The sequence below is a fragment of the Rhamphochromis longiceps genome, linkage group LG16 (genome assembly GCF_057381845.1).
Source record: "Rhamphochromis longiceps isolate RC_006_pf linkage group LG16, R_longiceps_female_GT1.1, whole genome shotgun sequence".
Lineage (NCBI taxonomy): Eukaryota > Metazoa > Chordata > Actinopteri > Cichliformes > Cichlidae > Rhamphochromis > Rhamphochromis longiceps.
In genome coordinates this window covers 20,396,966-20,424,691 of record NC_140572.1, presented here as the reverse complement: position 1 = coordinate 20,424,691, position 27,726 = coordinate 20,396,966, and the positions used below count along the sequence as shown (strand labels likewise).

Below are 27,726 nucleotides of genomic sequence, written 5' to 3'. Positions count from 1 at the left end.
TTTGTTGTTTTATGTTATGTTTTATTGCGCGTTGTGTTCTTTGGTTTTGTTGCTGTGGCTTTAGTTTCACATTGCACAGCCCATTCTCATTCCCACGTTTTGCATTGCAATATATTCAATGATGTGCTTTGCACTTCTCTCACTGAAAATGCCATATTAAATTTGTCTGTGCTGCATTGTTGCTTTGTTTAACACATTAAGTTTAGTTAGGCAGCTCCCAATGGGAAGCATGAAGAGAAAAAGTCTTTTTCCTCTTCTCTCACAGCGTCCTGCATGGCAACAAAACAGGGAGACAAACAAAGGTCAGTGTATAAGCGAGACAATATGGAAAAATACAGAATATCTCCCTACAGTGTTAGAAACAGGGTCAATTACGGGCATGAAACTAACTTTGTAAACACAAGGAAAATATTTTTTCATGAATTTTAACACCAGTGCTAGCCCAAACACAAGGCCCAGTGCATGTGCACGCTTTCACACACAGTAATACAAAACGCCTCGGGGTGTCAAATAAACACAGAATCTGTTTAAATAGGTAGACTCAAAGGAGATGAAGTTATATATAATTGATGGGTTGCAGTTGAAAAACATTCTTCATTCGCTTTTTTGTGTTCAAAATTCAGTGCGCCGCTGTGTTCAGAGCTCAGACTGTCCTTCTTAATCACTCTTTAATTACTCCTCAGTGGAGCGTGCACACCATTGATGGTTTGTAATCCTGAAATATTGAAATCTTGAAAGAAATAAGAACATTAATCTTTCAGTACGTGAGATACAACAAAGGTCTTTCTGCAGAGGACTTTTATGAACCTAAGCTCTGATCGAAGGACGCGATGCTTAATGATGTAAAAGCCTATTCAAAACTGAAAAATATATATATATATATATATTTTTTAATTAATACCACTAAAAGCACAAAGTCTGATCTCCTTATGCACTTGTTTATACTATTAATATGTGCATAAATGAATAGGTTCTTATCAAATCAAATCTGAATTCTTTTAAAAGAAGGCCATCCTCTCATTAAAAATGACTACACGTTTCATTGTGTCAGCGCCCTCCAGTGACCATTTGAATGCATGTGGAAAACTGAGACTATTCAATCACAAACAGTATAAGGAGCTTGGAAAGAAAAGCATCTGGACTTCTTTAAGTTTCCTTGAAGACGTTTCACCTCTCATCCGAGGAGCTTCTTCAGTTGGAGAAGTTCAGGTGGAGAGTCCCAGATTTTAAGCCCTATGGGAATGTCCCCATTGGGGATACAAACACTACTTAAGGAGGAGGCTGGAGGGGATGGATTGGGTGACAAAACATTGAACTTCAAAGCAGGAGACCTCAGTTGGCCCTATACTCATAACTGTAGAAACAAAGCACAGCTGCTTCTCTCATTTTTTTTCCTCCTAAGATCTTGTGTCCTCATTTGGGAACATAACATCTGATACTTCATTATGTTCACTAAGGACCTGTTGCATGCCTAAAAAGTGCTCAGTCTCAGCACATTAAAGTATTTTTAACATGTCAGAGTTTGAGGGTTTTTTTTTTTTTTTTTGGCTCTGAGCGTTGCTGATGTTACAAACCATCAAGAAATAAATACAGAAGGTTCTGTTGAGTCACTTTTATTTAATAAACATTATTTACATAGACTCTACAATATAATGTATACAAACTGAAGGTGCAGATGTCCGCATATGCATTGTGCACCCATTCAGTGCAGTACACCTCCACATTTGATTGTCTTAGTCTGAAGAGAAACGAGGGAAGTAAATCATCAAAGTGAGACATCAAGAACCAGAAGCATCAAACAGATGGAGAGAGAGGTGAATAATCAAAATATAAGCTTAAAACGACACAAAGAAGCAGCTGTGTGTTTTAAGAGTTCTTCTGCCCCCTGGTGGCAGCAAAGAAAAGCAAGCGAAACCTTGTTAATAATACTGGATGATTTTATGGCTGTTCTTTGAGAGTTTGACTAAAATGGACTGAAACGGCCAAGAGAAATGTTTCCATAAGATCAGTAGGATACAAAAGATTTTATACGAACCGAACACAAAATATGACTGAGCCCCAAACACAGCCATCCACCTTTCTTGAGAGAAAGGCTGCATTTACCGTTTAATTTACACACAATAAATAGCCTACACACTTTCCATCGTTCCTCCCCCGCCTCCTCTTCTCCTCTCCAGACGTTTTCATTGGCCAGGGTGAGACGAGAGGAGGAGGAGAGACTGACGGACTGGCAGGAATTCCTCAGCGCTCCTCAAATTTCTTGAAATCTCGGCAATTCTGCTCGACTGCGTCCCGACAGATATCCGGACCAGCACCCCTTTTCCGAGCAGATTTCCCAAGCCGAATATAAAATGGTAATGTAGAGGACTAAAATTTGGCTTTTCCACAAGTTTGTCTTGACAATATGAATGGTATGAAAACGGATGGACACTGTCGCTGGCTCATTCTTTTCCCATAAAACCATACTTTCTCTCTCTTTTCCCCTCCTTTTTTTTGTCCAGATGTTCCGAAGTGTGGCTGTGCTCCTTCTGCTCTCCGTAGCTTTGTACAACGCGGAGGTAAGTTTGCTCTTTTCTTTTTCTTTTCTTCAAACAGTTGTCTTTGCGAGGCTTCATATTGGAATCAGCCGTTTTACGCCTGTACTGAACACTTTATAACCACTAAAAAAAAAAACAAAAAAAACAAGGCAGCCAAACAACAGCTTTGTTGAGCTTCAACACATCTGGAAAACGAGAAGAAGAAAAAAAGTATTTTATTGGAGAAAACTTGGTGCCGTGGTGAAAATGGGCCATTTATAGTTGGGTTTTCAAGGCTGTATTGTGTCTATGTGATGTAGGCTGGGTTGTTTATCTTCCTAAGCGGAACCACACAATTACGGCAATCATGAGCGTCATTACAGACACATTCTGACTAGTTTGCTTTCTTCCACTTGGGGTATTGTTGTTAATGAGGTTGCACCCATGAGGCACTGGAAAAGTGAGCGCACATATTTCTTAAACCTTCACATTTTCCATCTTGTTTGCTGACCGCACAAAGAGAAGTCCTTCACCTATTCTCTGTTTTTGTTTTGCTGAGTTGTGATTTTTGAAGGTAACATCGCAACAAAAGCTGACATGTGCCATGAGAGGACGAGAGGAGTGACAGACAGCTGTGAAGGAGAATGGGTTTAGCTTTCACAAATCTCTGGGGGACACTCTTCATCAATAATGGAGGGTGTTTTGGTGCCAACTGGCAGCTGCTCTAATGGCATAATGTTTGTTTTGGTGGTTGGTCGGGGAGCATGTGTGTTTGTCTGCAGGGCAGTGAGTGCCTCAAGAGCTGTGAGAATGCTCACCTCATGGGTATCACACTGCAGTGCTAAGTAGTCTCCTCTCTAGGTAAACACCAGGATGTGCTGTTAGTAGGTGGCCCGATTGCACACAAGAATGATTAACTGAAACAGCGTGCAATTATTAAAGTTTAAGCATCTCACAGGGGTGACAGATGGGCTCGTATATGTCAGTGGGTTTGAAGAATGAGTGAAGCTTACTGTCTGGGGTGGATGCTCAGTAAGCCTAAATATGATTAAAAGTAAACCTAGCAGTCAGTTAGCTGAGCTGAGCATGAAGACTGGCAAGTTTCCTGTTCTGAGATGTCTGTTGTGATTGTGCAAGAATAACAAATTTATAGTTATGGAAACAGCTATCAAGATATCCAAGAGTAAAAAAAAAGAAAAAAGAAAGCAAACTACAAGAATGTCTTTGTGATCCAGCACATGGTCTCTTGTAAAAATGATTCTTTTTCCTTTGTTTCTAGCTTTTGTGGCAATCTATGCCAACCAGCTGCTCATTGTACCTCCCTAATTATTATGCAGACCTGAAAGCAGGATGGATGTTCTCATATAACTTGGCAAAAAGTCATTTGTTCTATGTCCCAAATTATTCCTCGAAGAACGAGCAAGCACACACATGCCAGGTGGCACTTGATGATGGCCTGGACCCTCAGTGGACGCAGCTGTTGAACACCTGGCTTTGTGCTGACTCCTCTGTTGACAACAAAAACAGGAGGATGATATAAACACGGTAATAACTGTAGCCTAATTAGAGGGATTTTTCAGCAGGTTAGAGCAATGCCACATGTGAAAGATAAATCAATTATCTGTGGCCGAGCCTGTCTTTATGGCTTAATGCAGATGGCCATTAGTGTCGGAACTGCAACACTGCTCATAGACTGATGTGCCGGCTACCCCGGCTGACCTTCCCCTGCTCTTCCTATCTTTACCCGCTGGCTGTTAAATGTGGGATTGTGTGCCTCCTAATTGAATCTATGGCCGTGATCTGTGAGGTATGTCCTAGATGGGATAGAACAAACGGCAGTTGTTGTTGGGTGGACCCACAAAGTAATGGGCACCCATTAAAAAAAGAGGCATCTGTTCTCCAAAGGTAATTATCTTGATAATATATGGCCTGTTGACAGGCTGTGAGAAGGGCCTGAACTGGCATACCAGCGTGCTGTCTAACGAAGGTCAACAAGTTGCAGCAAAGAGGTGAATCTGAGCCTATAGGGTATCTATTTAGCTTGTGTATCAACGATAGGATGCATGTTAAATTGACTGTATACTCATCACTAAAAAAGTTGGAAAGATCACTGAAAAGAGGATCGATTGTGTTTTTATTTGCTGCCACGAGTTTAGGCTATTAAAATGTGGAAACGAACTCCTGATCTATTAAGAAGTCGAATGCGTGTGTGCTTCCTGAGGTGAGAATTTGCTGCGTTTGAAGATAAGCTGCTCAGAAATGCAGTGTGACAGGGTGGCCGGGGTCGAGACTCAAAACTCTGTTTGTGTGTGCGCCCGCGGGCTGGAAAGCAGATATGCATCTTGGGAAAAAAAACCTTGATGTCTTACTCAAACACACCGGGAGCTTGATATGCAAACCAGGTCGGATGCAGGCATAGTGAAAGTCGTAAGACTTTGCGGCCTCGGGGGACATGTGTGCGCACAGCCGCATATAAACAGAGGGAGGAGAGTGTTTATATTTCCGCTGTTATGGCATGCAGTGTTATTGTGTTATTGTGCATCATCCACGGTGAATGACACATTGGTTAATTTAGTTTATGGCGCTCTGGCATCAACAGGCAGCCAGACTAGTTCGCCAGGACAACATTTCACGTAACAAAGAAAACATGAAAAAATGAAGGAGCTGGATCCCTTTTTCTTTCTGGCCCTGGATTTGTTGCACCCTGATTGAGCTAAATGCTCTCGGGCAACCCGCCATGTTGCCATGTTGATGCTTGTTCTTTCCCATACAAGGTGGGCTAAAAATATCTGCCCAGGTGGAGAGAACATAAGCATGAGGGGACGCCGTGTCCTCTGTCCGTATGAGCCTGCTCTAATTACTGTAGCTCGACATTCAGTCATGGATCCCGTGCAGAGATTGTTCAGGGCGGTGAGATAGTGATGTAAAACAGGAAGGAGATGTCATGCAATTACAGCAGGCAGACTGGGAGTGAGGTAAGACTTGGCTGTGTGGTGTAGGGGTAGAGAAAGAAGAGGTGTGTTACGTTTCACGTCCCTGCAGTGTGTTCTCCTCACTCTTGGCTTGGCTTGAAAGGAGTCCTCATTTAGCTTAGCAGCTGTACTGGTGTCTTATCATTACCGGTACTCTGCACTCACACATAAATTAACACAGGCACCCACGCAAATCACAAAGACTGGCACCAAAGGGTTCTCTGAGCATTTTGTAAAGAATGAGGTAATGCATCATTTTCAATCATAAAAATTAAAAAGCAAAAGTAGGTAATTTACTGATGACTGACTGTTTGCTGCTTTTCTGCCCACTTTAAGCTCTTGGAAAATGTAATGAACATCACTGTGAGCTTGACATCTTAAAAAACAAAACTTCTACAAATATTTACTTCCAGCAGAGATTATTCTGTGTCCAGTGACCCGTCAAAGACAGATCACGCCCTGTATATGCAATGCAGTTTTTTTTCTGTTGAACAGGCTTAACTGTAGGAGGAATGATCAACAAGCGAACACTGCTGTTTTCCAACACTGAGCAAAAAACATAGAGGCTAAAGTGGCTGTTTTGAGCTTTTGTAACTCTTCCATTTTCTTGTGATCTATGTGATAAGAGAGCACTCTATAATGTAGCATACCTCTCTTATCACATGCAGAAACCTTGCTCAAGGGCCTGCAAAGGGTGACTGTGCGCACAACCATGATTGATCCACATACAGCCTGTTTGCTACAGAAATCTGTCAATTTTCCTGTTATTCAGTATATTACACCCTAACATAAAAAAATGATGGTTAAAAATATATAGGTTTTTTTTTTTTCCTTTGGGGCAAAACAACTTTGATGGAGCTTGTTTTTCTCTGGTGGTGGTATTGTACCACCACCGGTGCTGAATAAAAGCATTTCATTGATTTGAGTCACTGTACTATGAGTGTGTTGGTGCTGTTTGCTACACCAGGGTGTGTTGCATGCTTTAGGACAGCGGTCCCCGACCTTTTTTGGACCAGTTTATGTCTGACAATATACTGGCCTTTAAATACAACAAAATAAAACCAGTACCGCTACCATAAAAAGATGTATTCATAACACATGGGAAAAGACCCAGGGAAATCAAGTTAACAATAAAAACGCTTAAAAAAATAACAATAAAAACCCTGAAAACCATACATTTCATACCCGAGCCTCAACCCTCGGTACCAAACAACTCGGGGGTTGGGGACCACTGCTTTAGGACATAATAGTTTTCCCTTTACAACACATTCTACTTCTCTAAAGAGTCAGCTGAGAAAGTAATCTGCAGGATGAACAATTGTAATAAAATAAGTAGTTTAAGCTGGATTTGATGTAGCTCAGCAGAGGTCAAAAAACGTATCAACCGCAGCTCTTCAAGTGATCAAAAATGTGGTTAATATGTGTGGAAGGAAGCCACTTCTTCATAAAAAAATCCCTTTAATTAGCACCCTTTCAGTCTTCTTCAAGGCATGAACAGGTAGCAAGTGAAAGCTGAAGTACAAAAGGTTAAAAGAACATCGCATGATTAGCCTCACTGCAGTATACTGTGAAGCTCGCTAATTAAAAAGATTTTTGAATAGATTGGAGTGCGCAGATGACTGTTTCATTCAGTTTGATCATTTATAGCTCAAATACCTCAGCCGTGACTGATACATAGTGAGAGGCTCTTTTCTCCGTCTATTTTAGTACGAATGAGACACGATACAAAGCAGGGGGGATGACTTTGATTGTCAAACCCAAAGGAAAAGAAAAAGTACTAAAAATCTGTAATTTAAAATGTCATGAGGAATTTCAAGAACCATGAAAAAGTGTGACTTGCAAGTTCTTAGATTACAACAATGCTAAATTTCATTACTGTTTAATCTGCCAATTAAGTTCTCTGAGCCCAGGTGATTACTTGGTCTATATAGCACATGATCCAAAATACAACGATGGTCTGCAGAAAAAAGATCTTGTGACTGTGGAGGCCATTAGAGAACAGTGATCTCATTGTTAAGTTCAGGAGATGTGTTTGAGATGATCTGAGGTTTGTGACATAGTGTGTTATCCTGCTGGACATTGTCAGCACCAGTACTCAGGTAGGCTGAAGCCAAGAAACTTTCCCCTCAACACCAGTGCACCACCACCACTAGCCTGAACCGGTATCAAGACATTTTTACCAAGAGAACTGCTGCTCATTGGAGATTTTCTGTTTTCAGACCATTCTCTCTAAACCCTAGAGATGGTTGTGCTGGAAAATCCCAGAAGTTTGGCAGTTTTTGAAATCCCGAGACCAGTCTGGGTCACTTAAATCACCGTTCTCCTCCATTCTAATAATTAGTTGTAGCTTCCGCAGCTTGTCTTGACCACGTCTACCTGCCTAAATATGTCAGTTTGCTTCCATATGATTGGCTGAATGAATATCTGTGCTAACAAGGAACACGTGAACACTAGGGGTGCACTAATATAGATACTCACATATCTATATTATTGCTAATATATATTGTAATATATCTATATCACTAAAGCACTTCTGGATGGATGCAAACTGCATTTCGTTGCCCTGTACCTGTGCATGTGCAATGACAATAAAGTTGAATTCTATTCTATTCTATTCTATATATTTTAACTCAAACGTACAGTTTTTAAATTTAATGTTGCTGAAACAACACAGGGATAAAATAATAATTCTATCTGATTGAGGAATCACTCATCTTTGGAAAAGAGAGTTTATTACAGAGAAATGGCTCTTTCCAAAATAAAAGCTATACTATACGCTTCTTCTGGGCTATATTCTCAGTAGCATATTGGTAAATGGCCTGCATTTGTATAGCGCTTTACTCAGTCCTTAAGGACCCCAAAGCGCTTCACACTACATTCAGTCATTCACCCATTCACACACACATTCACACACTGGTGATGGCAAGCTACATTGTAGGTACAGCTGCCCTGGGGCGCACTGACAGATATTAAACATATCAGGTCCCCATAAGGAGAATCATGTGCTAACGGCTGTCTAAATGACTCGGGTAAAGTTTGTAGCATGCGTGCTTGTTGTTTTTGTCTGCTTCCACTTGTCTTTGCACTAGGATGATGTCGGCGTAAATGTGCAGTCATATTCATTGTGTTCCCACTAGTGCTGTCAGTGTTAATCTGAAATGACGTTAACACCACAACACGGCAAATCTCCGTTAACGAGCTACCGCGGATCGCCCCGTGCGTGGGGCTGGACGACGTCAACACGTTAACGAGCTAACTGCGCTAATGCAGTAGTTCCCACCCACGTAATTGAGCATTGCGTGGCACATCCGACACACTGTCTTACTTTTGTCCATGATGCCCTTACCATCAGGGTCATACTTCACATGAAGATCAAAATAGTTCAAAAGGCCAGATCTGAATGAGGGTGGGGGAGGTTCAATTTGCCATGTTGCAAGGAGCTTAGCTTCTGTCTTGCTAGCTTGTGCTGCGCTCAGTGGATCTGCGCTCAACAGTGCAGCCTAGGCGGAGTAGTCGAACGCAGATCCACTGAGCTCTCAACACAGACAGCATCGTCAGAAGAAAAGTTGATAAAATAAATTACAAATTTTGTATTGTTCGATACATATGCTACCGAACCGAAAGCACTGTATTGAACGGTTCAATATCGATACGAGTATCGTTGCACCCCTAGTGAACACATGCGCCTGATACAGTGGCCACAGTGCCTTAATGAAACAGTTGACTTACTTTCTGTGAATCAGATAACATTTTGATTGTTTCTTCTCTCGCTGTATCCTGACATACTTTGAAAGGTTTTGATTAAAAGGAAGGCAAAATACAGTTGTTTAAATATAATGAAGGTCTGATCTCACAACAGGTTTGAAATGTCTACACACACTAAATACATCTTGCAGTCTCTAATTGGACTTTCCCTTGTACAAAAGCGTTCAACATGAGCCCCTACACTGGCCTCAAAGAGGGAGCAGAGAGGAGGGCAGGGAGTCTCCTCATTCCCCTAGACTGAGTGTGAGCCTGCATTGGCCCACCCTCCCCATCCCCCTCACTTGCCCTTCCTCGTGGTGGAAAAATGCAGAGAACAGAGGGGGGTGGGGGGTGGTTCAGAGGGGAAAGAAAGGTGACAAAGTGAGCAAAGAGAGAAAGTTTAAAAGGATAAGGGGAAATGAGCAAGATTATCTGTAAAGAGTCAAAGAAAGGGATTAAAAAATTAAAGGCAAAATAGATGAGAAATTATTGAAAATGATGATAAGAAAGAAAACTTGACTAGAGGTTAAGATGAAGCAGGTAGTGAGGACAGGGGACGTTTTTGTCCGAGCAGAGTGACAGCGGGGTGAACAGGGGAGGGCGGGCCTGGGGCGGTGCTGCGTTCACAGCATTTTGTGTTCTCTGGTGACGTTTTAACTGCTAGCAGATGTTGCTCTGCCCAGACGGTGACTTATTTCCTGCTTTTCTTTAGTCTTGTACTTCTTGCTTTCTCCATTTTCTCACTCTCTCTGTTTCTCTGCTACACTTATCTTACCGTGTATTTCTGTTATCTCCCTCTTCTATTTCTTCTTTTTTCCCCCATGTCTCTTTTCAGTTTAGTTGCTGCATTTCAGCTTTTGAACAATGAGGCTGCTGGGTGTAAAATAACAGGCTGCAGACTGGGGTGACATCATCCCATCCATTGGTGCATTCCTTTTACACTGAATAAGAAACAGGGACGAGAATAACAGGCAGAACTCTGTAAACTGGTCGTTACTCTGAGCCCTTTTGTTTCTGAAGATTTAATCTCGGACCTGGTCCCTCAGAGAACATTTGAGACCACCCCTAGTGCTCTTATAAACCGCTCAAATTAGTTCTTCTTTGGCCTCATTATTTCAAGGACACATACTGCTCTCAACTGCTGGCGATCACTTGTCATGTAATCCATGAAATACTAAGCAGATATTTGAACCAAAAGGAAGCATGGCAGTCGATCGTGTCTTTTTGATGGGCTGACTGCCTGTTTCTGAGTGGAGGCTTTACTGTACATCTGATCTCACGAGGCTGTCAAGTACAGAAGAAATGAGACTGAAACTGATTTGATATAAATGAAGACAGATTCACAGAGGGGGGGAAAGGCAACAGAGTCTGAGAATGGAGCAATGTGAATTATTGAAGGCAAAAGAGACAGCTTTCTGTAATGACTCAAAACCAAAAAAAAAAAATATTTCTTCCCATCATCTCGTTAAAATTCCTTAAGGGAGTAAACTGGATCGCAGTTAGCTTGCAGTGTATCGGGTAAGTGGTTTTCTTCTTTGGCTGCACTCCACTTCTCTTCTGATTAGACGTTAAGGGGAAACAAGTTGCTCAATTTTGAGCCCTCCCTGTTCTGTCTGCTCCTGGCATGGACTCATGTCTGATGGAGCTGAAGAGTGTTAGACAATCTAACGCTGGAGGGACACCATGGGGAAAACGCTGGAGAGGGGAAGAGCAGGGCCACCTTTATGACCCAAATACTGAGGAGATTTTGGCTCAAGGCAAACTGGGTCGGGTTCCAGCTGAGGCACTACATGGCTCGGGAATGAACCCCTCTTACCTTCTCATTCTCCTGATTATGTCTCTTGTCTACATTTCCTGCCTTTCAGTCTTGTGTTTCTTTCATTTTTCACCTCATTGTTACATAGAATCTCTTGTAAAACACTCGGTTGCATTTAGAGGTAATGGGGGGGCGTCCATGCATTTGTCTGTCCATCTGTCATGCTGACTGTCTCTATCTGTCACTGTTATTGCCTCGCTCAAAGTAAAATCACGTTTTAGTGCACATCTCCTCCACGTCAGCATTTGTTTAAATAGACTTATGCACCTCCTTGGAGGGAGTTATATGAAAGGAGAAACCACTGTCTCTGAAGCACTTCTGAAGCTGCAGTCAACAGCCTAGCTTTTTGTAGCTTAGGCCTCAGATTCTGACCCCCAGCAATCTCCAGTCACTAGGCAAGAATGTGCATTCCTGACTAGAGCAGGGCGATATGGCCAAAAATATTTATCACGATATATATTTGAAAATTTGCGATAACGATATAACCGACGATATAATTGATGCGAGACAAAATACAACTCCACAACATTACTAGCGCAAAAAGACAACCTTCCATTTATTTTCACTTAAACAAGAAGCTGGTTTTTATGTACATTAAAGCTTTATAAAAAAATGTAACAGTGCAAATGCAAATTCCTTGCTGAAAGTTTAACCAAAAGGCATTTCCAGTAGAAATGGGCTGACATATCCTGAGCATAACCATATATAATATCCACTGAAGTTAAAAAGAGGTGCTTTGCAACATTAAACTGCAGTGTGCAGTACGCATTTTTCGGACCATAAGGTGCACGGGATTATAAGGCACATTAAGCGAAACAAAGCAGTCAGATAAATCAAACTTTATTAAACTCATTCTTCTTGCTTCCTCCACTTCTGTACCATTGATTCATTAATGTTGAATTCTCTGGCAGCTGCTCTATTCCCATGTTGTTGCAGTATATTAATGACTAACCTCGTATTGTGGATGGATTATCTCAGTTGTTCTCCTGACTGAAGTTTGGTCCGTTTACAGTATCCTGCCATGCGATTGCATTTGTCTCTAACCATGAAGAACCTTCACGTTAACTTTTATAAGTGGAAAAGTGTTAGTGTTCGTCCTCCAGCTTCACTGTTTATGTTATGCTAACATAGCTGTGTCGCTAGCGATCACGTAGCACATCATTATATACCAGCTAGCCCAATTTCAGTAACCCTACAAACGTCACTGCTGTTTAGTTTCCTGTCTTCATTTATGTTGGAAGTGATAGCAGAGCTGTACGTTTGATTTTTTTCAGAAATCTCTCCGTCAGAACGTGCTATATCATGCTTAGGTAACTAGCGAAACTAGCGAGCTAACTTCCGCTAGCTTCCTGCTAACTTCTAACTCCGTTAAATGTAATACATTTTGTTTTCATGGATGCCTGGAAGTTAAACTTTATAGTTACACTTGGTAAAGCAGCAATGCTGATCGTTTTATTAAAGATGAAAGAATTTAGACAGTTTTTAACTCTAAGTGATGCTGCAGTGTTGTTTGACCTGAAACATACGGAGTTTAGGACCCAGATTACTCCCAGATTTAAGAGCATCTTAGTCCGACAAATACGACAATAACGACGGCCGCTTGCATGTTCTGCAAAAAAATGTGCTTTGTTGTGTATCTGACGGACAAACACCAAACCAGTTCCACATCACTGAAGTTGCACCATTTTTACAAACCAATTCTGGTTCATCTGTTTCACTCAACAATCGGCCATGTGCGTATGAAAACAAAGGCACTGCGCATGCGCGTTTTACTCCCATTCTATCGCGATATTTCATTTTCCTATCGTTGCCTAACATTATACCGGTATTACCGTGAACGGTATAATATGGCCCAGCCCTATTCCTGACTGTCGCTGGGTGAAATAGGTCACAAAGACGGTGCTGCATTAAAAAGATCCCTGTGATTGCTTTGGTCACTAGCAGATTACTTTGAAGGAAAGACAGCTGGAAACGGAGAATGTTCACCTTCAACATTCACACTGCAGCCAACACATTTCGAACAGCACAATTTTAACTTTGTGTACATTTTGGATTACACTTGTCATATTTTCACTCCTGCTCGGCAAGCAGTTGGTGAGTGCTGGCAGACAAGTGACTGTATTCCATGTAGACTAAGGGCGATTGCAATGTTTTGACTGCCAGAAACCTCCAGTTGGTCTGGGAATAGATATTATTATCTAGTGACCAGAGGACGCTAATTGTTCTGTAGGCCTGTGTGACTGGTACTAGCCTCGCTCTTCTCAGTTTCTCAAAAAAAAAAATCTACCTTTTCCTCTAAAGTGTAGAACTTTTCCTTCACTCCTATATTCAAATGTAAGACTTTTTATATAACCTTTCTCAACCAACTCTGTGCAAGGACGTGACATGTTTTTGAAAAAGCTAATTTTTTTAATCAAATGAAAATAATTTACTTGTTATTTTTCTCATTTCAGTAGTCTTTCTTTTTTTTGCTTGTGATAGTTTTCATTTTTCTTCAAATTTGCCAGTTTGTTATGTAAATACGGGGAAATAGATGCTTTTTATAAGCAGTAAATTGAACAGACAACTGTGTGCATACTTAGATTAGATTTCAATATCACTGTAAATATTTCCTCTGCTTCCTCACAAACCGAAGCCTTATCAGTGTCTCAGCACGACAGCAGCATGTGTAACAGTGTGCTGTAGTTCCTTCATTGTTATTCAGCATTTCAATATTTCAAGTGGCCCAGCCTGCATCATTTACAGTGAGGTGTCTCTTACACCCGTGCATTAAATCCAAACTTCTTGAAAAGCCTTTTCGAGCCTTTCACATTCAGATATCGATGAAACTCTATGTGTCATACAGATGTTGAAGCAGCTCAAGCTGATCTACCCTGTACCTTTTTATAATGCAGCACGAATGAACAGCACCAGAAAGTACAGCCTACACAGTGAAAGTAGCGCTGAATCAACACCTCTCGAACACAGCAGACAGGCAAAAGAAGCTCTATGTGAAAACAGTCGAACTGCAGGCTCGTTGTATTGGATTCTATTGAATTAGATTTATTGTGTCCAAAACTAATCCAATCAAACAGATGAAACTAATCTTTTAGTATTATTAGAAATGCCACACTCTGTATTTATTGCACTTACTGCTTTTTTGCAGTTGCTTCCATTATTCTCTTCACTGTTGTAGGCATATCTATGGCAGGGACTTCAGTGCAATCTCTAGGTTAATGTTTTCTATGCTAATAAGGGGCAGGGTGCAATATGGGAAGTGCTCACGGTGGCTGTAAATGACATCAACAGTAGAGAGGCATTGATCGGCTTGTACGATTAGTGGAACATCTCCAAGATATTTGAAGGTACACACACTAAGCATGCAAATACAGACAAATATGCTGCTGCTTGTACTGTTTTGAGTCTTTGAGGACACAGAGATAAGAAAGGCGTGCAAAGGCAGAGCAGATGTTCTGATGCTTTTTATGTGTTGTGCAAGGTGCCTTTAGGTGCCTTTAGTTAGTGTGCCTTTTCACTGTTGTCTTCATTGGATAAAAGATAAAAGGGCATTTTGTTCTCTAAAGCAAGGATGTGTTCCACTTTAACTCAAGTCCGCCTCATCAACGAGCCATATAACATGCTCGTATGCCCCCCTCCTCTTCTTCACTACCCACCTCTTTCTTAATATTCAGACTGTCCTCACAACTTTCTCCTTTTATTCAGACTCTTACTATTCTCTTATTTCCCTCCTCTGATTTCCATCTAGCTCTTCAAGGCTGGCCTTCGTTCACAGACACGTGTCTTGCATCTGTAAAAGGGCATGGTGCTAGAGATGAGATGACAAGAGAAAGAACTAAAGAATAGCAGAAATGAAAGCAAGACTTGAAATGAGAGTTGCCACGCTGATATAAAAAGATGGAAATGATGCAAAGAGTTTTTGGAGAAAAAAAAGTCTTTTAGAAACCTTTAAGTCGTTTCAGCCTCGTGACTAAAACACTGAAATAGAAAACATGTGAAACGCGGGGCAAGAGATTAGTGTCATGAGCTGTGAAATGTGTCCGTATTGACTGTAATGAGCTTAGGGAAGCTCTTTGTATGAAGGACTCTGGTATGATTCACCAGTCTCTTATGAGAACACTGATTGGCTTTAAATGGGAAAGAAGGCAGTTGTTGTCAGTAAATTAAAAATAATAATTTATCTGGGACATGCATAATGGGTGTGTTTTTGTTTGTGCTGACTTTGTGTCATGTCTTATTTTATGTCTGCTCTGCTGGTGACTGTGTTAATGAGTGCCTTTTAGTTATGGTGAGGTTGATGCCAAGTCCCTACAATGTGTAAACAGAAAGTGATACCCACTTGAATAAAAACATTGATATCAATCTCAGCGTATGAACTTGGAACTACATAAAGATTCAAAGAGGGGAAACATGGGAAGCTCTTTACCAAATAAAGTAAAATAGTGATAACAACAATGATTAAAAAAAACTTCTCATATTTTCAGGCTACTAACACTCAAGTAAATAAATTAAGCTTTTATGTTGTAACAGCCTGAGATGGGCAGTAACACGTTACTGTAATCCGATTACTTTTTTCAAGTAACGAGTAAAGTAAGGGATTACTATTGCAAAAACAGTAATTAGATTACCGTTACTTTCCCGTAGGAACGCTGCATTACTGCGTTACTAAAACCGTGATTTTTTTGCGAGAATGTCTCACGACAGTGACGTAAGCAAGTGCGACGTTCATGACAACAGCTGTGTGCAGATCAACAATGGATCGACTGCGGGAGAGAGTATGAGCGTGCAGCGTTTAAAGCGTGGAAGTACTGACCTTACTTTGAGTTTGATTCCATAAAAAGTGACAAAAACATTAGCGTCCATCGTGCGTGGGAAGAAAACTTCTTTTTACAGCGAAAAAAACCCCTAAACTTCCGAGCAAGCACCGAGTGCGCAACGACGTAATGGGAAACTCACAGCGAAACTCGCGGATTCTTCCACTGACCGCTGCGGCACACCTGCACCAGGGTAAACCTCCGCCTACCGCAGTGCTGCTTTACAGGTGAAAATAGAGCAACAGGACCGCTAGTCTTTGACTTTATTTATTTTCTGCTGTGTTTTACTTGCATCTATTTGAAAGAGTGAGTGTAAACACAAAAAAATATTTTATTTTATGTGCTGGAATGTGCAGAAAATAGGTTTAAATAGGTTTAAAAGAAATTTCTTCCAGTCAGAGCATGTTGCATATAATTAAATTTTTGCTTGATGCATAAAGTTAAAAGATTAAAACTAATAAAACAAGTTTTAAAAAGAGACTTTTCCATTTAATTACATTTTGTATGATGGATTATGCAGAAAAAGTAGAACTGGACTGAAAGATCTATCACTTTATCACCTACTCAGGTTGTAAATCGTGTTTTTAAAAAGTAACTAAGTAATTAATTACTTTTGAAAATAAGTAATCAGTAAAGTAACGGGATTACTTTTTTGGGGAAGTTGTCAGCTTTACTCCTACAGGAAGTTATTTGGAGTATTATTTCTGCATGCTATTCTATATGCTGTTACCAGTGTTGGTCAAGTTACTTGAAAAAAGTAATCAGTAACTAATTACTGATTACAATATTTGGGGATTTAAAAGTCTACTAATTTTTCTCCTCTTAGACGCATGAAATGTGACCATATGTCTCTGACATTTGCTATGTGTAGTTTTTATTTATCCCTCCGCATTGTCCATGCATGTTTTATGCACTGCGTTTGTGGCATCCCAAGAACACACGAAGAGACTATTTCATCTGTTATTTTCTTTTACAGTGCTGTATTTGCCCTGTTCATGATTTCTTATTTTATCGCATATTTGGCATACTTAAATGTTTCAGATAATCAAAGAGATTTTAATATTTGACAAAGATAACCTAAGAAGATACAAGATACCATTTTTAAATGATGATTTACTTTATTAAGGGGAGAAAAAAGGTTATCTGGCCCTGTGTGAAAGAAATGTAAATGCTCCATAAACCTAATAACTGGTTGTGCCACCGCTGGCAGCAAAAACTAGTGGCCTAGTCAGCGTTGGGACTGGAATTAGACTTGAATCAGTTTTCGAGCATGAATTATATGTTTAAAACAGATCTGCAAAGAAGAGTGGACCAAAGTTTTCCACAGTGATGTGAAAGACTCATTGCCAGTTATCACAAACACTTGATTGCAGTTTTTGCTGTGAAGGGTGGCACAACCTGTTATTAGGTTTAAGAGACTATTACTTTTTCACATAGGGTTAGGTAGGTTTGGTTTCCCTTCATAAATGAAATCATCATTTCAAAAACTGCACTTTGTACTGTATATTTGTACTTTGGTTATCTTTGTCTAATGAAAAAAATGGTGTGATGATCTGCAACATGTAAGAGTGACAAACATGAAAAAAGAACTCAGGAAGGGAGAAATACTTATTTCACAGCACTGTATGTCCAAAGAGCCCTGCTGAGATCTCATTTTGAGGCTTTCTTCCATCTGGCTTACTTGACTGACACTTCTGTAATCAAAAGAAGCCAGTATATGTTCTCACTATGGCAACAAAGCTCATGAATCAGCTGCAAAAAAAGGGACCTTCTACCTCTGTATTCATTAGCTAAATGTCAGATATTCTCAGCTGGTTCTGCTAGGAGGGAGATGGACAGACAGAACTCCGTGTTTGTACCAGATTCATCTTAAGGAGCCCATCTATTATTCATGTTCTCAGAGGAGGTTTCTGCAGGTTTCAACAGGCCTCTTGCCCATCTGTGTCTGAGAAACTGAATTGTCCAACATGTTCAAGGCCGGGGGGGTTGCTTTGAAGATTTTTCCATGACCTCATCTTAGGATAGGAAGTGTGTGTATGTATATGTCTCTGAAGCATGCATAGAACCGAATTCCTCTCACCAGTTTTGAGTCAAAATTGCTACACTGTGATGATTGCATGTGACTGCTCCCCCACTGTCATCCCTTTAGCTCTGAAATCCATCCTGTTACATTTTATCATGAGAGCTCAAGAAGGTTCAGTAACAACATCCCACCTTCATTTTGACCTACATACCAGACCTTGCAGTCATACACAGAGAGACAAAGTTGGAAGCCAGCTCATGTGCAGGCACACAAAGAAGGCCAACTTCTGTCTCGCTGTTACAGGAAACAGCAGCTTAGGGAGCAGGAGTGGAGTCGGGGGTGGGGGGGGGGGGAGAAAAGATTTTGCACTGCATGGGAATGGGCCTAAAGGAAAACACAGCTCAGACTCCAGATGTGGAAACACCCTGTACACACACGAGTACGCACACAAACAAATGCAAGCACACACAATGGCACACATACAAAAACAAACAGATGGGGAAAGGAGGCGGTAATGAGGGTCATAAACCAGCTCTTGGAGCTCCACTTGGCATCTTCTGATTGGTTGCTAGAGCTCATTTCTTGAGTCTGCTGGCAGTCCCTAAAATGAGCAAACACAAGATGTCAAGACGAGCAAATGAGACGGTGTGTGTGTCCATGAGTGTCAACGAGAGCGAATGAGACACGCTAAATGTGAGAGAAAAGGCTGTTTAACTGAAACAGATTTGCTCGAGACATTTGGATGAAAGAAAAAGAGTATTTTCGAGGAGGCAGCATGGTCCAGCAGGAACTCATCCCACTTACATGTTTTCTGTATTCTGCCTTATTTCATGCCAACTTCTGGATCCAAGTCTAACTGTCACTGACAGGGCAACAATTCAGACAGCTCTGGAGACCTCATTAAAAGTGCAGATACTAACACACACATAAAAAAACAACAAAGATAAGCAATAAACCAGGACACATTTGTTTGAGCACGTAAATATTGCTTTTTTTGCTTATCATGTTGATGAGAAAGGAACAAATAAAATTGAAATGCAGTCAGTTGTTTGAGGATTCCTCAGAGTCTCCAATGAAACATTATGAACCACTACGTGCACAAAGCAACTGAGCTTATTTACCAAAATGATTTAAGTAATTCTTGGTATCTTGCTAAAAAAGATAGGAAACAGATACAAAAATCATCACCTCCTAGACTGAGTGCAGTGCAAGATCGGTGAGCTTTCATCTCGGATGCCATCAGGGGACAGACTCTTGTCAGTTAATTGGGCGAAACGATCTCTTTATCTGTGACATGAGTTTGGTTCCACATGGCTTATTGTGAAAGTTAAATATTTGTGTTTTGGATCCCGTTTGCAGATTCCTGTTTGACTTGATTGGCTATTCTGTTTGAAAAGCACAACAGCGCCGCCCTGTGTTCAACCATCACAAACTTATTTTGCCTTACAGGAGGTGCAGACCAAGAGCAAAGTGTGTGCTAATGTGTTCTGCGGGGCCGGCAGGGAGTGCGCTGTCAATGAGAAGGGGGAGCCCAGCTGTCTGTGCATAGAGGTGAGTGTCGGGTCATTGCTTTTACGCAAGGAAGCAATATATGTCCAAATAATAGATTTGGATTACAAACTCCCTTTGGTTTCACTTCACATTCATTCCCTTTGCACTTTGTTTCTTTGCAGAGCTGTAAGCCCCACAAGAGGTCAGTATGTGGCAGCAATGGTAAGACCTACAGGAATCACTGTGAGCTCCACAGAGATGCTTGTCTGACTGGCCTGAAGATCCAAGTGGCACACGACGGACACTGCAAGGGTACGGATAACAAATGTTGATAAAACAGTTCAAACCGGCATAATTATCACACAATCGTCCTTGGAAATGGAAATGGAAGTTGCATAATTTTCATGTTAGACATTGAAAATGTATTTTTCAAAAATTGTTAAATGATTTTTTGCTAAAAAATGTTTTTTTTAACATCATCATCTTTCTTGCCTTGAACGGTTTTCAGGGTTTTTTCTTTCTTTTTTTAAATTTTTACAATTTAAAAAATGTACACACAGAAACAACATTTTGATAGGATAGGACATAGCAAATCAGGTTTCTCATTCAACTGACCTATCAAGCACTGATTGGTCCATCCATTGATTTTCTTGCACATATCTAATTCAGGGATGCTGGAGCATATCCCCACTGTAATATGGTGAAAGGTGGGATACATCATGGACAGGCTGGCAGTCTATTGCAGCTAATTGATACTATTCAGCTCTGTTTTGTTCCAAAAACGAAATACTTGACTGTTTAGAGTGCAGTGGAAGCCAAGATAACACGAGAATGCTATAGAGATGAAAAGATGAAAACACAGTTTGGAACCTGTCATGACTGAATTACTAGAGAGGAATTTAACAACACTGACTAAAAATCTCGTGTTCATAACACCAAATGTCAGAGTCATAGGTTACTGTCAGGTCCTTCCTTCTTCCTTCTTGTCCTTTAGCGGGCGACCAGCGGCGGTGGTCGGCTGCGCAACCAGTGCGCTGCTGTAGGTGCCGCAGGTTCTCTTGCTTGACCAACGATTATCTTCCACGCTTTTCAATCTAAGGCGATGGTTCTTGCCTGCTCGAGGTCAAGTCAAAGGGCCTTTAAATCATCCTGGATTTGTTTCATCCATGTCTTTTTTGGTGCATTTCGATGCACCCTCCAATCGGTGGGGCGGGTCAACCAGAGTAGGCCATGGGGGTAGCGGCTCTGGTCCATTCGACAAATGTGGCCAAACCAACGGAGTCGGCGGCGCTGGATTAGGTCACCGATCGTCGGTTGGCTGCCGCAGCTGGTGAGGATGGTGTCATTCGAATGAGGGTCGCGAAGGGAAACGCCGAGAATGCATCTAAGGCAACGCATTTGGAAAACTTTGAGCTTGCTCAGGTCGTGTTTGAGCATTGTCCACGTCTCCGCGCCATAAAGTAGAATGGGCAGGATCAGGGTTCGGTAAAGGCGGATCTTTGTCAATGAGATGTTGTTCTTCTTCCAAACGCACCAGCGCAGGGAAGCGAACTCCGCCGCCTGCCCAATTCTGGAGCGTATCTCCACTGATGATGCCACTTTCTTCTCCTCGACGAGGGACCCCAGATATTTAAATTGTTGGACTTGTTTGATCTGCACATTGTCGAGGTGGACGATCGCTGGTGAGCCATCGGTGGTCAGGACTTTGGTCTTCTCGGCGTTAATCTTGAGGCCGTACGGTTTGGAGTAGAGGATGTGAGTCGCCTCGGTGTCGTCTTCGGCAAAAATGGCGCTATCGTCAGCGAACATTAGATCGGTGATAAATTGATCGGTCAAGGCTTGGACTCCGCGGCGGCCCTTGAATGTTTTGCGCATTATCGCATCGATGACGATGTTGAACAACAGCGGTGACACCACATCGCTCTGCCGGACTGTCAGGTACAGAGTAGAAGCTTAAGTATAAGTGAATCCCTGAGATCTAGTAGATGTGACAATGGGAGGCCTAAAAAGGCCAATTTGGCCCCTTTTCAGTAATGTCATTTAGCTCACCCGACTAATTGTGAAAGCGCTGATAGTAAGCAATTAAACTGATTAGTATGTGATCTCTGAACTAGCATACATTCACTGAACTGATAATGTGAGGTGACTGGGTTGACAGTCATACAATGTCCCCTTCCATGACACTGCACTATCATTTTTATCACACCTCTGCCCTGTAGCCACCTCTTCATATATCTCGTATTAGTATCTTATCTGATCTCGAGTGAACTTTCACTTCCCTGCTGGTCCCTGCTGACATGAAGTTGTTTAGTTAACTGGACCTTAATCTGTGATATATAATCTAAAATGCTTTGGTCAACATAAGTAATGCAAATAATACATATAAATAAATAAATAAGCAAAACTAATTCTGAAACTAATTTCAGCTGAGGTTCAGTTCAGTTGAGGTTTATTTATATAGCCCCAAATCAAAAAAACAGCTTCCCCAAGGCACTTCATACTGTAAAGTGAAGAACCTACAATATTCTGGTGAGAGCCCAACAATAAGGAGATCCCTGAGGAAAAACTCCCTTTTAACAGGAAGAAACCTCCGCCAGAACCGAACTCAGAGAGGGGCAGCCATCTGCTGCAACCAGCTGGGGGATGAGGAGAAAGACAAAGACAAGAAAAGAAAAGAAAAAGACAGCATAGGGAGGCAGAACAAAAACACAGATTAAAGCAGAGAGAAGACAAAAATTTAGTGGCATACTGCAGTGGTGTATAAACACGTGAGGAGAGAAAAGAAGTACGGGGAGAAGAAGTGCTCAGTGTGTGTCATGAAGTGCAGCAGCAGTCTGAAAAGAAAAGAAATTACATTGATTTTCAGAAAGAAAATCAAACATAAAAATGAAATCACAAAGGAATAACAAAAATGTACAACTAGAAAGAAAGATACAAGAAAGAAAACAAAATGCAGAACTTGAAGAAGGCTAGCCTGGACATTGATCGGTGACAGAAAGGTCAGCGAGGGAAAATCATTATGTCACAGCATGCTCTTTGCAGACCTTTGGCCAATTGTTCAGTGACAGACATGTTTATCTCCAATAATGTTCTCCAGGTTTTGTATCAAATGTTGTTTCTTTCTCTCTCTTTTTTTCAAATCACCTTTAGAAAAGAAAACAGAACAGGCCGCTGCCAGTCCAGGTAAGCTTATGTGTATGTGCGTGCATGCTCTTTTTGCTTATATAAACATCCATTCACCCATCCTTTTTCTTCCACTTATCCTTATCAAGTTTGCGTGTTATATAAACATATAAATTAATTTACAACTGAATGTATTTGTAATTTTTTCACTGGATTGTACTGGCATATTAAGGTCTAGTCCATGGTTACATGGATGGGTTACAGTTTACTAACACACGTGCTATACAGTAGCAGACATTTATGGTCTAACTGAAAGAACATATTGAGCCTGAATACACCGATGCACAGTATACCAGGTGTACTGGGTTATTTATTCATGCTGCTGACTTCTGGAAATATCCCCTCTCCTGCAGTGGTTTGCTATGCTGCTGACCGCAACGAGTTAAGATCTCGTGTGATCCAGTGGCTGCAAACTGAGATTATCCCAGATGGCTGGTTTGTCAAGGGTTCCAACTTCTCTGACATCCTGCTCAAATACTTCAAGGTAGGCAGAATTAACCCTTTTCTGTTTTTATGCTCACCACTGCTCCAAAACCAGTGTTTTCACAGAATACCCCAGTTTATTTGTCCACGCGGGCCTCTTTCAGTCCGCCTGCTTTTTAAAGCTGCTTGGGACTGTGTCTAATTATTCATGTGACAGACCTTTCAAGCGAGTCAGCTGGTGGTGATAATTCAGTTTAATGAGGAACTTTGTTCTGCAGAGGAGGGCCCCTTCCTCTCCATGGTTTGACATGAATGCCATTATAGCAAAAGATGGGGGGTTTTGTGTTGGACGATTTAAAACTTTACTTATGCCCAAGATTTTCTTATTTCATCATCATATATGAAGCCCATGTACAGTAGTCAAACAGTAGTCAGCTTGGATGCTAAATCAGTTTGAACAACAACTAGTCATTTTAAAAAAATGAATAAATGAATAAAAATGTTAATGTAGCGCTACAGCCTACCCAGCCTGTGGATCAGAACCCCAAATGACTTCTTACAGAGTTCTTTGTGTTCAATCCTCATGCACATGAGTCTGTGTGTTTGCAGTCATATGACAGTGGTGATTCTCAGCTGGACTCCTCAGAGCTGCTCAAATTCATCCAGCACAACGAGTCAGTTGTGGAGTTGCAGTCCTATGCAGACCAGGAGAGCAACAACCTGCTCCGGTTAGTGTGTCTGCAAGTTTGCATGTTTACGAAAAAGTGTGGAAGTGGAAGAGGTGAGAGAGCCTTCACATATTTATTTTTCCAATGGTACTGCTTGTGCGCAGAAAATCTTATCTTTGTGCTGCAGCACTATTTTAAGACAAGTCATTGAACCTGATCTTGGCCAGAGCAAACATTATTGCAGGCCTCTTGTGGGAAACCATATTGGTAAAAACACCTGCACTCTGTGTAGAAAAAAAGAAAAGCAGCTATCAAAATGATTTTTACAGCATTTGCATTGTTTCTGTAATGGTCCACTGTTACTGTATGTAACAGCTAATATTTATTCTGTGTTTGTGTGCTTCTCGTTCCCCAGGAGCCTGTGTGTTGATGCCCTCATTGAGCTCTCCGATGAGAATGCCGACTGGAAGCTGAGCTTTGATGAGTTTCTTAACTGCCTGAAGCCTGGCTTCAATCCACCAGAGAAGAGTGAGCTTGGAGTGATACTTTGACATAATGTAGCACACCATTAGATCTACTATATAAATTGACCGAAGCACAGAAAGCTCAGTAGTGCAGCTGCTGTTTTCTTAGGATTTTGAGACTCAGCCCTTCAATCTGTTCAGTTGACTGGTGCTGATATATCTGGGATAAAGTTCGCAGGAAGAGGGGGCATTTCTCCAGCAGCCAATCTCTGCGGTTGACTTAACTCTGGAGCTACACCAGATTCAAGGATGCACACGTTTATTTGGTGAACTAACTGTTAGCTGTGTAAACTCTGGGTTTAGTCCACATGCAAAATTTCAAATGCAAATCAAGATTTTCATGCCTGGTTAAGGCATTTGATTTTTTTTCTCTTTTTACATAATAGTTTCTCCAGTTTACACACAAAGGTTTTATGCTTGGCGTTGGCTGTTTTGCTGAGTGTTTGTGACTAAGCAAAAGTAACCAAAAGAATGTGACACTGTGGTTATGCTGGTGGATGAATGATGCAGCATTTTAAAATGCTGGCAACTCGTAAAAGTCATAAAATTGGTACCAATGTAAAACTTTTATTGTTCTACTAGAGTCTTATCTGTGGCCTTATCTAGGTAGCGTGTTCTTTATCTTTGTGCAGAATGTGCCTTGGAGGATGAAACATATGAGGATGGAGCAGAGACCCAGGTGGAGTGCAATCGCTGCGTTTGTGCATGCGGCAACTGGGTCTGCACCGCCATGACGTGCACTGGTAAAAAAAACCTGAAAATGGCATTTATCCTGTTTGTTTACACGCACACATTCCACTTAACCGTTGTGTAATCTGACCAGATAACCAGCCAGCTGTGGATGACTTAGCAGATGCTGGAGTGGAGATGACTGAGGAGGAGTGGAACCTCCGTGTGGCCGAGCTCAACAAGCACCAGGTGTGTATCTGTAAACTAAATCCCATCAAAAAAAGTACAGTATATCAGTCGAGTTAAAGACAAGATAAATCAAAAAATTATAAGTGTTTTCCCAACCTTAGAACCTAATATTTGATTTTCTCCCCACTTGGTTCTACTGCACTCCAAAGCTCATTCACTGTCCACTGCTTGTAGAATTGGTTATAAGGTCCACTAAATATAACCTTTATGAGCCAATAGCCTCGTGCCTGCTTTTATATTCCTTGATTACCTGTAGTTCCTTTCAAATCAAATTGCTCAATACAACCGACAGAGGAATAGGTCGCTGTAAATATTTGATGCGTTCCAACCTGGCAGAGCTCGGCGAGCCACAGTATCAGCAGCTTTATTGCTTCTGACAGAACAAGTGAAACAATAAATCCAAAGGAGAGCGATGTTTTCAAATTTAGAGCCATAAAAGGATGTTGCTGATATGAAATGTAGGGCAGATGGCCTTAAAAAAAAAACCCATCAATGCTTGAGTTTCTTTTACCTTTAACAGATTTATGTGTTGACATCTTCCTTTAACGTTTCTTGCTTATTTTGATTCACAGGCAGTGCATTAGGTTTAGTAGGAGTAGACTAATTGGCACATGTATTTAGAACAATCTGCAAAAGTACAAAATCTTTTGCAGATTGCTGTTTTTGTAACTTGTGCGTCTGCTTGTGTGCGTGAATGTAACCGTGATGTCCGCAAGGTAGCTCTAGGAATCTGGCTTGAGGCCATGACTGAGTCAGCAAAGCCGTGTACTCTGCACCCCAGAAGAATACTTGGTAGTGCCACTGTAAATAAATGTGGTTCATCGTGTGTACAAGTTTCGATAGGTGACACCAAATTCACCTTCAAACAAATGCAGTGCTAATATTAACGGGAAAGGCGTGCGATTTCCAGAAATACTGTTTCAGTCAGCATGTCAAATGAGACACTATAGCTCACGTTTCTTTTCCCTGTTTTAAACATAGGAGACAGTGGAGAAGATGAAGGCCAGCACAAAGGAGGCCTAAGTCGGGATGCAATGAAAGAAGAGGGTGCACGCCATCATCCTTCTTCCATACTTAACTCACTTTATTATGTTTCTCTGCTCTGTTAATTATTATCCTTTTTTTTTTTTTTTACATTTTTAAGTGTTTGTGTTGATGTTTGTTAGTTTCAATCAAAGCGTATCAGTGGATTCCCTTGTGTTGAGTACTGTCATGTTTGATTGTATTACTGCACCCCTACTCTAGCCTCGGGGTTGCTTTTTGTTTTATGTTTTTTTTACTACAATCCTTATATTTTTGCAGTTATTACGAAAAGAAAACTGTCAAGTTATCACTGTTTTGGAATATGGAAGTCACTGTTTGAAAAGGTAGTGAGGTTGAGGGTTGTTTAAATATAGGCGCTGAGTACACAGAAAACTGACTGCTTGGCGCCTCGTACAACCTCTTGTCAGAATGTTGCATAACAAGGTAGAGCTACTAGTGCTTTTCAAAATTTTGTTGCCTGTAGAACTGCCACAGTAGGCCACTACCTGACCATTGCACTTCTCTTTCATTTTCTTTAGCTTTCTTAGGCTTTAGTTCAACCACAACCATGAATTTATTTGTATCTTACGGCTAAAATAATAACATTGCTGCCAAAAAAAAGTTTGCTTCTTTATACATTATGTTATTGGCTTGAGTTGGAGTTCATCTTGTTCCCATGTTATACTTAGTAAAGTCTCTCTGGTGCTTTTTTTCCTTTTTGTGAGGGATTAAACATTTCCCTCTATGTGTGTCTTACTTTTCCGAGATGTAGTGGTCCAGCTTTCGTTGAGACCTGATCTGAATATAGCATGGTGAAACCTGAAACCAAAGTCTAGATGAAGTGTTTGAATGATGTACAAAATTATCCAGGTAAGCCATTACTCTGGACCCAGCAACAACAATATACCTGTGCTTTCAATATCACTCTTAACAGAAGGACTAGCCTCACTGTCAGTGGAAGTAGCTTAGGCGCGTCGATAACCTGGTGCATATGAAATGTGTGCGTGTGTGTCTGTGTGCGTGTGTGCGATTTTCAATTATGACGCTGAGAGTAGCTTGGTTTGTTTATTGTGTTCATTTGTTGAAATCCTGCATCTGAATTGGGATGTCTAAACACCAGAAATCAGTGCCTTAGACCTGCAAACTTTACAGGTCGCTACCATTACCTGCACATAGGATTTTTTTTTTTGCCATGTGGCGTTTCAAGAACAAGTGTGCTTTGATGAAGATGGCATCAAACTAGTGCTTTGTGACTCTATTTCCTATGTGTGTGAAATTTGCATTACTACGTTGAAGCTGAATCTTTATATTTCACTAAAAGTGCAGAGACTAAGGAATATGTATGCCAATAAAGCCCATTCACCACAACACAGCTTTGTCACTTTGTTTGTGTCTGTGTGCGCGTACGTTTTTGTGCTTTTATCTGCCAGATTTACTTATGAGATACTGTTAGTGGGGAAAAAGTTTAAATCATTGGCTATTAAGCTATTCCATTGTCTTCCAAAGTGCAGTGAGCCAGTAATCTCACCACTGGACTGGTTGCCAGTACAGATGGGAATCGCATTAAAAAATTGCACTTCCTACTTAAAAAGCACCAATCAGTGAGACCAATGA

At 41.0% G+C, this 27,726-nt stretch overlaps 1 protein-coding gene across 1 annotated transcript; it reads left to right on the top strand.

Annotated features, from left to right (window-relative positions):
- Window positions 1–2,204: 2,204 nt before the first annotated feature.
- fstl1b (follistatin-like 1b) lies at window positions 2,205–26,420 on the top strand. The gene is made up of 11 exons (XM_085384285.1): window positions 2,205–2,354; window positions 2,502–2,558; window positions 19,332–19,433; window positions 19,556–19,685; window positions 22,524–22,556; window positions 22,910–23,040; window positions 23,589–23,707; window positions 24,063–24,175; window positions 24,804–24,914; window positions 24,995–25,089; window positions 26,071–26,420. The coding sequence occupies exons 1-11, from the start codon at window positions 2,352–2,354 to the stop codon at window positions 26,110–26,112; spliced, it is 936 nt and encodes a 311-aa protein (XP_085240411.1). The 5' UTR covers window positions 2,205–2,351; the 3' UTR covers window positions 26,113–26,420.
- The last annotated feature ends 1,306 nt before the right edge of the window (window positions 26,421–27,726 follow it).

Excerpts from the sequence above, each read along its gene's own strand:
- fstl1b (XM_085384285.1), top strand. Across the intron at positions 22,557-22,909 it reads ACAGGCCGCTGCCAGTCCAG|TGGTTTGCTATGCTGCTGAC; the intron begins GTAAGCTTATGT and ends CCTCTCCTGCAG. Across the intron at positions 24,915-24,994 it reads CACCGCCATGACGTGCACTG|ATAACCAGCCAGCTGTGGAT; the intron begins GTAAAAAAAACC and ends TAATCTGACCAG.